At 45.2% G+C, this 13,005-nt stretch overlaps 1 protein-coding gene across 1 annotated transcript in view; it reads left to right on the forward strand.

Moving 5' to 3' along the window:
- MAEA (macrophage erythroblast attacher, E3 ubiquitin ligase) overlaps positions 1 to 13,005 on the forward strand; it is a 61,826-nt gene that overhangs the window by 3,827 nt on the left and 44,994 nt on the right. Inside the window, exon 2 of the mRNA XM_066573008.1 lies at positions 7,140 to 7,322. Coding sequence (XP_066429105.1) covers positions 7,140 to 7,322 — 183 coding nt within the window. The remainder of the gene's footprint in view (positions 1 to 7,139; positions 7,323 to 13,005) is intronic.

Below are 13,005 nucleotides of genomic sequence, written 5' to 3' on the forward strand. Positions count from 1 at the left end.
GACCAAACACTATGTGTGGCCAAGAGAGGTGCTGTTTGGTGAAACTCTGAAGGAGCCCCGGTAATTCTTTCTCATTACCAGCGGTGATGCCAGATGTCAGACCTTCATCACATTGGAAAGCCCTTGATGGTCAATCATGCATACACTGGCTTGATGTTGTGGTAATTGCACACCCTTGGGTTCTTGCTCTTGGTGATGGGGATGTCTTGGACTTGTTGGCTTTGTTCTGTCCAGTCGTCTTAGTTTCCTTCATCATAATTGGCATCCGAGTTGACTGGAAGGCGCTCATCTCTCTATCTGGAGGACAAAGTCCTGTAGACGAGGCCAGGAACTCTATGGATTCTATATTGAGTAGCTATAGGTCCTTCTACACAACCTGATCAGGCACGAATGCTCCTCTGAATGTTTGTTCACCTAACAGTCAGGCCGTGGGAAAGGACAGATGATCAGTTGACGCTTGTATATCTGCTGATGGTTGATCTTCAGCGAGCTGAGCAGCTGTACATCTCCTCATGTGAACAGGGAGAGGTATAGTCAGTCTTTGGGGTCGAACAATAGTGCTATCGGTCGTTCACCCCATAAAGGTCCCCATGGATATTCGACTAAAGTTGATGAAGATAGATAATTTCCAATCAAAGTGATTGTCATTTGAAACCTTAAACAACAAATGATCATTTCAGCCAACTGATGGTGGTCCGCATCGCCTGGAAAGAAGTCGGACGCCTTTGACATTTTTTTCCAACAGTCGGGCGAGAGATCCTTCATTTGGATGAAAGATTTTTAGTCAAGAAATGATCTTTGTGTGAAAGAATGTTTTTGGAAACCTCTTGCAGTCATTGCTCCGTGTCATTGAACGTGGATGAATGACCGTGATGGACAATTGGGACTAACATGTTTGTGGCTGCATCTGCAGAACCATGATCCGCGAGATGACTGATTGTTTAGTGCCCGTTCGATCATCATCCTACTTCTAATGTGCATGGTTACCTTAGGCTGATTCTTGACACAAGCAGAAGAACAAGTGCCGGTCAGCACCACTCACATGTGGACAAGGATTTCCCAAGTGTAACAAGACCTTAACCCCTTAAAGGGGTTCTGACATGAATCAGATTTTTATGCATTAGCAGCCATTGTTCCCTGGTCTGCCCAATGGACACAGGGAACACACGGTTTAATGGCTGATAAAGCATAAAAATCTTATACTTACCTTTTTTTCTGATATTGTTGTGCAGCGGGGTCCTCTCCCAGCAGGCTCCTCTTCTTCCTCCGACGAGCCGCCCCCCTCCGGGAATCCGCGCATGCGCAGAAGACAGGTGCCCTCTGACAGGAGCCAGGACGGGCCGCATCTCCACTGCGCATGCGCAGCACTAGGGAGTTCAGCCAGGACAGACGGGCCGTCCATAGCAAGCATTGCTTGTGACGTGCTTGCTGTGGGCGGCCCGTCCGTTCACCTCCAGAAGTGGCTGACGGACGGAGCAGAGCAGGAAGCGGTCATTTTGACTGCTCCTGCTCTGCTTCTAGAAGCCACCGAAGAAGATGCCCGACGGAGGGGACATGCCTGGCAATCGGTCCTGGCTCGGTAAGTAAAATTTTTTGTTTGTTTGTTTTTCGTGTCAGAACCCCTTTAAAGATGCTGCACTTTTTTTTTTTTTTTTTTTTTTTTTCCATTTGCATTTTTTCCTTCCCCTTTAATTTTTTTTAACACTTTTATCTATCCATCGATGTAGATGTCTGACAGGGTTAAGAAATGTGAACCTAAAAACTTTCCCAAATTTTTGCCTCCTTGGCTAGATCAAACAATTTATCTATTTAGTTGTGCCCGACTCTCGGTGACTTTATAGGCGAACATTCCCCATGCTTCCCCTGACAAGCACGGCTTCCTTTAACTGCTCGATGCACATATTGGTATCCGTTTTCTTCTGGTTCCATTAGTCATTCCCAACATTATTGACTTCTCCAGCGAGTCTGGGCACATGACCTGGCCAATGTAAGTCAGTCGCAGTCTAGTGACTTCATCTTCTAGCGATGTTCCTGGTTTTATGTGATCCAACACTTCTGTTGTTACCCCGGCTGTCCATGGTGGTATTAATAATTTCTGGCAGCACCACATTTCGAAAGCATCGATTCTCCTTCTGTCGACCTTTCTTAGTGTCCAACTCTCGGACCCATACATCATCATAGGAAAGACGATGGCTCCAACTAGTCTGCTTTTGGTAGTTAGAGTGATATCTTTGCTTTTCCCGATCTCCTTCATGCCAACCATCGCAGAGCGGCCCAATGCCATCCTACGTTTGATTTCTGGCTCTATGGCTTTTGGCAAATCCTGGGATTAGTCTAGAGTTTGGTATAGATATGTATTCTGCACATTCTAGCAGGGTAGGTGTCAGGATCAGTGGATGTGGGCCAGCTGTGCCACTTACTGGTTTGATTTTGAGGGAGATCTAGAGGTGATACCTGAGGGGAACCCTGATCTGTGCTTCGTTGTGGGGTCTTCAGGCCATAACAGTAGCTGACGCAACTATAGGCCAAGGCACGGTACCTGATCATGTGAACAGAGGCTTCCAGGATCATGGTAGGCAACGTAAACGTCAACACGAGAGACAGTCCAGAGGTCGGGATATTCAGGTACAGATTCGGCATGATACAACAGGCGAGAAGGCAGACAGGAGACTGGTCAATAAAGCAAGCTGAGGTCAAGAATGCAGCAAAGTCAGGTGTATCCAGAATCGGTAGCCAGGAAATCGGAACGAAATAGAAGCATCTTCAGTGGGACAAGGAGACTTAATGCTTGGGGAAGGTGCCCGATCTAACCCGAGGTGGTCTGGGATTGGCAGGGAAGAGAATTGAAGGCCGCTCACTGTCCCTTTAAGACTGTAGGCCTGTGTGTATGCATGCGCTCTTCGAGCAGCAGACTGACAGGAGGCCCGGAGGAGATTGAGCAGCCGACTCGCAGGAGGCTAGGAGGGGATCGTGGACGTCCGCGGGGACAGCTGAGGCAGAATGGTGGCCATGCCTGCGAATTGTAACTAGGCAAGATATGGTAGACGTTCAGATTTCGTTTGACCCTCCAGGCACCCATTTGATTTCTAAAACTTAAAAGTTTTCCAAAACTTAGTTGTTATTAAGTTCCTCAGCGCATTCGTTATCTTGACTGCTGGGTTCTGTCCAGCTGCAACTCTTTAATTATTTGGAGATTGAAGTAACGAGAATTTTCAGGAAATAAGTGTCTGACGGCTGCTCCTCTGCCGGTGCACCGCCAGTCTTGCGTATTATGATGGAGCTTTTCAGAGATAATTAATTACATTTCCATAATTCCAAATATCTTCTGGTATTAGATGTAATTGTGTGTGCTTTTCTGTTGTGCTTTGTTGGTTTGATTTGCTATTGGTTTTTCTTTTTAATTAAACCTTTAGGCTGGAAACTTGCATGCTGGTTTAATTATCTAAATATTAGAAGAAAAAAGGGGGAGAGGGAAGTAAAAGCACCCCTAGACATTAGATTACTTTTACATGGGCCGGCTGTCAGACTCTTGCGCACCCGTCGGCCGTCCCTGCGAGGCTCCTATGCTTTCACACAGAAGTGATAATTGGAGGTGAAGCGCAGCAGAGATCCGATTCCCCCTTACATAAACAAGGGTGGGGTTACTGGTGTTGGCGCTTATGGACATCCGAGTACCCTTACATAGAAGAGGGCGGAGTCACTGGCGTTATCGCCCATGGACATCCGATCCTCCTTACATAGAAGAGGGTGGAGTTACTAGTGTTGGCGCTCATGGACATCCAAGTACCCTTACATAGAAGAGGGCGGAGTCACTGGCGTTATCGCCCATGGACATCCGATCCTCCTTACATAGAAGAGGGTGGAGTTACTAGTGTTGGCGCTCATGGACATCCAAGTAACCTTACATAGAAAAGAGTGGAGTCACTGCTGTTAGCGCTCACGGCGTCCGAGTAGCCTTTCAAAGAAGAGGGCGGAGTCACTGGTGTTGGCACTCATGGACATCCAATCTTATTTAGGCTGCCCGTTCACGGGCGGATCATGCTGTGTGAAGTTTTCCATAGCGTTGCTATGGAAAGCACAGCGCCGGCGTCCAAGAGCGAAGAATCATAGCGATTCTCTGCTTGCGGGATTAAAATTATGGCATGCCGCGATACTCCACGGTGAGCCTATCTGTTAGATAAGCTCACCGCTGAGACCTGTCAGCTCTCCCCCCTTGTCCCCCGAGGCGGAATATCTCGGCCGTGGACATGGGGCCTTATCGAGCGTGTCACACTATATTCTTCACATGATGCCATACAATGGATGTTGCTAGAACACATCAGCTCATTACCAGTCACCTCCATGGTCGTTTCCACCACACAATCTCCGGCGACTCGTTGACCATCTCTGCCCAATGAAGTGTGTGCACGGGGCTAAGAGTTTAGCAAACAAGAAGCAATCGGTTGTAGTAGATTTCTGCCACAACAGCTTGGCACCCGTGCAACGGGGGTGCATCACCCCCCCCCCCCCCCCCACACACACACACACATCGCCGCAGCCCCTTCAGGATCAGGAAGGGGGAGAGGGGATCCTGAGCGATATGTCATCACTTTATAAGGCCGGGCTCATATGGCCGTAAGCGTAAGACACGGTGTGGGTCATGCAGCGGTTTACAGCTATGGAGCCAGTTGTGACCCGGCGTACTACCGCGTATGGCGGCAAAATGGTACTGTATATTTTACGCACACTTATGAGTAGTCCGCCTGTTTTTATTTTATATTTTTTTGTTTTTTATTTTTTTTTATATTTTAAAAAGTTTAATTTATTACTAGTTGTTTTTTTTCATTATTTATATATTTTTTTTGTTTTATATTTTGCTTATTGATCTAGGCACCCATAGAGAACAATGGGCTCTATCACGCGTATATACATGGCGAAATTGAACATGCTGCCTTCTTTTTTTGCCTGTGTGGCGCAGTCCTGGAAAACTTGGACTGCGAGATATCTCCAGCGGCCGGACCTGGAGACATCAATCAGGACAGAGGTGGAAGAGAGCCTGGATCACAGAGGGAGGCAAATCTCCCTTCAGTAGGTCCACCTGCTGTTAGCACACCGCATGGGAAGACCTCTGTGAAGTCAGCACCCCATCTTTCAAAAAAGTTAATTTTTTTATAAGTTCTGGATGCACCCCAAAGAGTTCTAGAGTTCCCTATTAATTTTAAAAATAGTTCTAGTGAATTAAAGGGGTTGTCCCGCGAAAGCAAGTGGGGTTCAGCACTTCTGTATGGCCATATTAATGCACTTTGTAATATACATTGTGCATTAATTATGAGCCATACAGAAGTTATTCACTTACCTGCTCCGTTGCTAGCGCCCTCGTCTCCATGGTGCCGTCTAATCTTCAGCGTCTAATCGCCCGATTAGACGCGCTTGCGCAGTCCGGTCTTCTCCCTTCTGAATGGGGCCGCTCGTGCCGGAAAGCTGCTCCTCGTAGCTCCGCCCCGTCACGTGTGCCGATTCCAGCCAATCAGGAGGCTGGAATCGGCAATGGACCGCACAGAAGACCTGCGGTCCACCGAGGGTGAACATCCCAGCGGCCATCTTCACAAGGTAAGTAAGAAGTCACTGGAGCGCGGGGATTCGGGTAAGTACTATCCGCTATTTTTTATTTTTTTTTTTAAACCCCTTTAAGCAAAAAAGCAACAAATGTATCTCTGGGGTGCTATCTTCAAAAAATGATATCACTAATTCAGCAGGAACTTTGTAAATATGGGTTCTAGAGCTTCGAGCATTACGAGTTTTTTTCGGAACTCTTGAGGTGCTACCCAGAACTCTTATAAAATCACGGGATTTCCCCCAAAATTATTTACACATAACTAATTTTATTATAAAGTTATTATGTGTAAATAATTTTTTGGGAAATCCCGTGATTTTATAAGAGTTCTGGGTAGCACCTCAAGAGTTCTGAAGAAAACTCGTAATGCTCGAAGCTCTAGAACCCATATTTACAAAGTTCTCGCTGATTTAGTAATATCATTTTTTGAAGCACCGCAGAGATACATTAGATTTTTTTTTTTTTTTTTTGCTTAATTCGCTAGAACTATTTTTAGAATTAATTGGGAACTCTAGAACTCTTTGGGGTGCATCCAGAACTTTTGAAAAAATTAACTTTTTTGAAAGATGGGGTGCTGACGTCACAGAGGTCGTGGGAAGCGCGTCAAGGCACACCAGTACCCTCAAGAAGCTCGGAAGAGGGTTAGTGGTTTTGGCCATTTTTATTGTTCCTAAGGGGTTCTCCAATGCCAGAAAGTTTTACAAATAACTTTTACCAAATAAAGAGTTTTTGATTCAGCTCTGTCTGACCCATCTCTGGACAAGAAGCATCTTGAGGATATCTGATCATCTTCATGCTCCACACACATTAGAGAGGTTGTCCAGTTGCCAGACAACATCCCCTCTGTAGGGCTGACTTCAGTAAATTACAAACTGAGCATTGCTTATCCCTCTGCTGTGGTCCCAGAATTTAGAATAGCTGACATCACTAGATGTCAGGTGACCGCTGCAGCCAATCAGAGGCTACGGCATCATGTTCCCTAACTCCCGGGATTATGGCACTCGGGAGGTAAGCACTGATGCCAGAGTGAGTACTGATGCTGCAGCGTCTGATTGGCTGCAGCAGTCACCTGATGTCTGATGTCAGCTGTCACAACAAACAGGCGGGTCTGCAGCGCCGGATCCTGTTGGTGGCGGAGGGGTAGGTAATGCTCAGTTTATTTTACTACAGTCAGCCTTCTAGAAAGAATGTTGTGCGGTAACCAGACAACCCCTTGAAGTCGATCAAGCTTGTCTCTGCACAGCGAGAGGAATATAAGGGGTTCCTCACTGTGATTCACTGCCAGGAAGTACTGACAGAGGGATGGACAGGATTATCTGTGTGAGAGTTCTAGTAGTAGCTGTCAGATAGCTACTGCCTGTCCCAGAAAGTGCAGGCAGGTACAACCATCCATAGTAAGAATACCCACACAGCGAGCTGAGGACCTCTACACGCCATGTTGGATTACGCCGGACCTTTAAATTATCCAGCATCGTTTATCACCCTTCCTGTGTGAATTCCTTCATCGTAGGTCCTGCGTTATATAACATATTTTATTCTGTTTTAGGTTCCTTATGAGACCCTCAACAAGCGCTTCCGGGCGGCACAGAAGAACATAGATCGGGAGACGAGCCACGTCACCATGGTGGTGGCTGAGCTGGAGAAGACGTTGGGCAGCTGCCCTGCCGTAGACTCTGTGGTCAGCCTGCTGGACGGGGTGGTGGAGAAACTAAGTGTTCTTAAGAGAAAGGTAACCTGCCTACTATCATATATAATGTATAGATAGATCTCTTTTGTATGGCACAAGCTTTATCCTACAGCCTGATAGCGAATGACAGACGGGCAGTGTCTAACTAGCCGGACATCAGCCGGGGGGCCAGCAGACCTCCGGCTATAAAGGATCTCACAGATTTGATTTTTCTGTTTGCCGGTAAATAAGTGGCACCAACAGTATCCTGCCGCCACTTATCCACATGCTTCAATGTATGTAGTTGTGCTTTAAAGCTCTTTAATTGGTCCTAAATGGTAGCTTCCTTCTAGAGGAGAGCTGATTTGCATACTCTTCCCAAGAAGCATTGCCTGTAAGACTCTGCATCTCCACAAGGATAATCAGAGGCTGTCATAGAGATTCAGCAAATAACAACAGGTTCTTCAGATTTTAGTGAATAAACATAACTTTCAATTTTCTACTGCCTTTTCTGATGGTATTTAGTTCCTTGCTGACAAAATACACATGGGCCGAAAATCTTCACATGTGGCGTAGACATTGAAGGGGAAACTGTCAAGCCCTACGAGCACCATAAGCTAAGTTTATAGGCTTGTTGGACAGGAGCCATGGAGCTTGGGGTTGCACCTTTTATATTTGCTTGGCTCTCCATAAACTGTCAGCCTTGGAAGTGTGTGTGTGTGTGTGTGTGTGTGTATGTATATATATGTGTGTGTATATATATGTGTGTGTGTGTGTAATATATATTATAAAATTTATTATACGCTGCCATAGTAATATTTGTGTCTGTATATAATATATATTATACGCTGCCATTGTAATATTTACATATGGTAATATGTTATACACCCGGCGTTGCCCAGGTTTCCACTCCTCCAGCACACTCCAAGAGGCTTAGTTTTACATTTCTTGGCATGACAGTATTTACATACTTGGCCTGCTTGTCCAATAACAACATTTGGGTGTTGATCATAGTCCTAGTGTGGATCATATTGAAAACCTTCCAGCAACAAACTAGAATGCCTTGCAGCCCGCGGCGTAGCGGCTCGCTCCGGCAGCCCGCGGCGTAGCGGCTCGCTCCGGCAGCCCGCGGCGTGGCGGCTCGCTCCGGCTGCCCGTGACGTAGCGGCTCGCTCCTGCTAATTCCTAGGAAGGACCTGTTGTGCGCAGATGTCCTACAGGTTGACCCAGCGATGATCATTCCTGTGCTTTTACACAGGTACGGGCATCGCTCAGTGAATGGAGGCCGAGCGGCCAGGGATCTGCACAGTAGATGAACGACTGCCTGTTTGGCACATTGTTCGCTTGTCTCACGCACTCTTTGGAACTTTACTTTCCTTGCTTTCTGCTGGACTTGTCGGATTAGTTAACCTTTATTTTCTTTCTTCTTCTTTGATCGGCCACACGTCTAAATTATTCCCCAGGCCCAGTCACCAAGCATCTTATTTTACCATAGGTTATGTAATTGGCCCATTTATTGGAACTGTGTGTTGTTAAAAAAAAAAGTTTGTTGCAACCAGTCATCATTCCTTTAAGCTGCTCTCGTAAGGCGACCCCATTCCCCCATTATTTTTAGAAGGATTATGAAGAGTACGTGTACCAAGTTTAAGACCTATCAAGGCATGTAGGAGCCTAGGAAGGTGAAACAAATGTTTCCAGAGAGAGAGATAGGGGGTGGACAAAAATATGGAAACACCCAAACTGTCCTCGGCTTCTTTTTCATCCCAACTCTATTCAATGATCATCTGTCTCTATCACTCATTACACCTTTCCGACCACGCTGGTGTTTGTCGGATGCGTTTTTTCCAGTCTTGCTGTATGCAGTTATAATCTTAGTTACTGCGCCTCGTGATGCAGCAAAAAACCCTACTATCTTTTGTTAAAGGGGCACCCATCCTACGGGTCCCAATGATTGGCCTGCATTGGAATTCTGTCGGCTCCTCCATGATTCCCGCACAACTGTAAAGAACGCTGTTTTGAAGACCAATGACGCTCGCCACGTGTTGGCGCTTATATACAGATCGTTGCATCACATAAAAACTACAGCACCGCCTACCAACTCCACTCTAGTATACATGTATGGATCCCAGACCATTAGGAGGGATCCACATGGCATTTGCCTATTTAATTTACTTAAAATTTACTGGTAGTATTGTCAAATATGATTTATAATCCCATGTAACTTAATGCATGTATTACGTGCGGTGTTTCCATATTTTTGTCCACCCCCTGTATATAGATGCATACGAGATATAAATATGTAATATAAAATTATAATCTGTATTATAACATACATATAATATATTTCGTATATGTGCAGTAGATGCTGTTTATACACCACTGGTAAAATGTAGACGTATACTTGCTTTAAAAGTTCGTCTGGTGACTTCGTTCTTCTCATTATTAATTGTAGTCTTCTTTATGAGCTACACATCTGTTAAAAAAACAAGCAAAATAGATAATGCGGCCCCAAATCTCCTCTGAGAAACAGCGTGATATCTTTTGCCATCGTCTGACATTTTAGTGGTGGTTATGATACAAAGCACAAGACGAAGGGTGTTCTTATAGTGGAAGCAAGCTCCCCTGGGAAAAGATGCAAGACCTTCTCCCCAAGTAGGCTTCATCTAGAGCTGAGGAATCGTTTGCACTAATGTAAGACCACAGGGGTTGCTAATAATTATGTAATAACCCCACTTTTTTGGAAATGGATAACACTGAATCTAGCTACAGACATCATAACTTTTTAAGGTGGGAGATAAGTAGCTGTCTGACAACTCTTGTACAGCTTATCTCGCTATCTGACTCCTGGGTTAAAATTGGCATTTGGGATCTGCTTGCCAAAATCTGTTAACAGCCCCCTCTGGAGTCTATTTGTATCTGCCTATTATCACAGGATTACAATGAAACGTAACACCTCTGTTATAAAGCTGGAAGCAGGTAACACTGGGTCTACAACTGGCAGTAGGTGATGGTCACAGCTCACCTCCTCTCCCTCTTTGCACAGAGCATGCCCACAATACACATTCATACAAAACAGTGAGTTCTCGCTGGTCTATTATTTCTATGGTCCATAGCTGACCTCCTCTTCCTCCTAGTACAGAAACTAATACTCAGGTCATAGAGCATGCCCACAACACGCACACAGCCATAGAAGTCAGTGAGTTCTCTTCAGTCTATTGTTTCTATGGTCCATGTGGTTGCTGTAAAGCAAATTTCCGAACTGCTGTGAACGGGCAATATGGCTACCCCATAATTATATATGTTTTTTTTCAGACCAGAGATTAGCGTTCAAGGAAGATGATTTGCATATTCCCAGTGCATTCTGTGAAGAGTCACTGTGAGTGGAATGATTGCTGGGTTTAGTGGGGTCAAGCTGCTTGGAGGTACAGTGCAAGGGAACTTTAATACTTGGTAGCCTCTTATAGGTTAAATATCCTTATGAGAATTATTAACTAGTTTGGAAGTTTAGAAGTGGACATCAACTGACTGCAACATGGAAGAGGTGAGTAGCCATATGGGGAGCTGCAATGTATGCTATATGTTTACAGACCTACTAGAGGTAAAGTCCAACTTCACCTGCCAGAAGTGTGAGCTTGTGTCTACTAGAGGAAAAGGGGCAAAGTCTTCAGGAGAGAATAGCCACATTGAAACTCGCTGAGGATTTCCTTGAGAGAGCAGAAGTAACTCTTCAGAATGTTGAAACAAAAGAGATGTTCAGTGTACCTGCAGAAGGCGAAGAATGGAAGCATGTGACCCAGAGAAGCGGGAGGATCAGGAGTCAGCCAGCACCCATAGTGCTCAGGTACCAGTACCAGGTTCTCATTCAGGAGACGAACAAAGAGGTACATCAAGAAATGACTCTACCCACAAAGAACAGTATAGTAAGCACACAGAGTCCTCTTGGATGGAGAAAAAGTGCTGTTGTGAAGTAGAAAAGGAAGGTGCTGGTTGTGGGGGATTCCCTATTGAGAGGAACAGAGGCCGCTGTCTGCAGACCTAGCACCTCACGGGAGGTGTGCTGTCCTCCAGGTGCACAAATCAAAGATGTGTCTGATAGGCTGTCAAGACTCTTCAGTTCTACAGAACACCACCCATTCCTACGAATACATGTAGAGACAAATAACACTGCAAAAAAGGACCTTGTAACTATCTGCAGAGACTTTGAAGACCTCAGAAAGAAGGTGAAGGAACTAGGAGCACAGGTGATCTTCTCATCCATCCTCCCAGTGGATGGCCATGGAATAAGAAGATGGAACAGGATTCTAGAGGTGAACAACTGGCTACGTCAATGGTGCCATCAGCAAAGATTTGGATTTCTAGACAATGGAGTGAAGTACTTACACGATGGACTGCTCGCTAGACGGGTTACACCTTACGAAGACAGCTAAGCATATATTTGGTGGCCGCCTTGCTTCACTTATTAGGAGAGCTTTAAACTAGAACAATATGGGAAGGGAAGTGAAAGGCCAGGTAAAAATATACAGCTAATTAATACATTTGAGAACATTATTAGAAGTAGAAAGAAAGAACAGACAAATTCAGAAGGAAAGTAGAGGAACAAGAGACACTAACATGTTTTTGCACAAATGCCCAGAGCATGGGAAACAAAGAAGGAGAATTGGAGCTCCTAACATAGGAAGAGAAATATGATGTCATAGGCATCACGGAAACTTGGTGGGATGATACACATGATTGGAACACAAGGCTTGAAGGATGCAACTTATTTATAAGAAGCAGACCTAAAAAAAAAGATGATGCGGTGTTGTGTTGTATGTTAGGAAACCATTCATCTGCACAGAGATTCAAGCTTCAGAGCATGGGAGTTCTGTAGAAACTGTTTGGGTAAGAATACAAGGAGAGAACAACAGACAGGACACCATTGTAGGCATTTACTAAAGGCCACCTGGACAAGAAGAAGATCTGGATGAACTCTTTTTACATCAGATGGCCAAGCTCTCAAAGAAGTACAACATAGTGATTATGGGAGATTTTACTGATCCAGACATTTGCTGGGAATCTCTCTCAGGTAAAAGTAATGGATCCAACAAATTCTTATCCGCTCTTGCTGACAACTTTATCTACCAAAAAGTCGAAGAACACACAAGGGGATCTGCTATCTTGGACCTAATTCTTACCAACAGGGAGGGAATGGTTGATGAAGTAAGGGTGACTGGGACCTTAGGAGGCAGTGATCATGCTATCCTTGAATTTTGGATATAAAGGGGAGGAAGACCCGAAAAAACTCAGACCTCAAGGTTGGGTTTCAGAAAGGCAGATTTTAATGTACTCGGAAAGTGGATAGGCTGGATGTTCTTAAGGACAGAAATGTCCAAGATTGTTGGGAAATATTGTAAAATGACATTCTCAAAGTGAGGGTGATCAATGAGTGGAACAGGTTACCACGGGAGGTGGTGAGTTCTCCATCAATGGAAGTGTTCAAACAAAGCCTGGACAGACATCTGTATGGGATGATTTAGTGAATCCTGCACTGAGCAGGGGGTTGGACCCGATGACCCTGGAGGTCCCGTCCAACTCTACCATTCTATGGTTCTCCTTATCTGCTCTGTCTTCTCTCCTTCTCTTGTTGTGACATTACTAGGCAGTGCTGCTACTTTTACACCATCTGAATGAGAAGTGGCCTAACATCCAGTTAACAATGTGTGACCGCCATCCGGCGCAGTGAATGAAAGAGACATCAAATCAATCA

This window comes from Eleutherodactylus coqui, chromosome 7 (assembly GCF_035609145.1).
Source record: "Eleutherodactylus coqui strain aEleCoq1 chromosome 7, aEleCoq1.hap1, whole genome shotgun sequence".
NCBI lineage: Eukaryota > Metazoa > Chordata > Amphibia > Anura > Eleutherodactylidae > Eleutherodactylus > Eleutherodactylus coqui.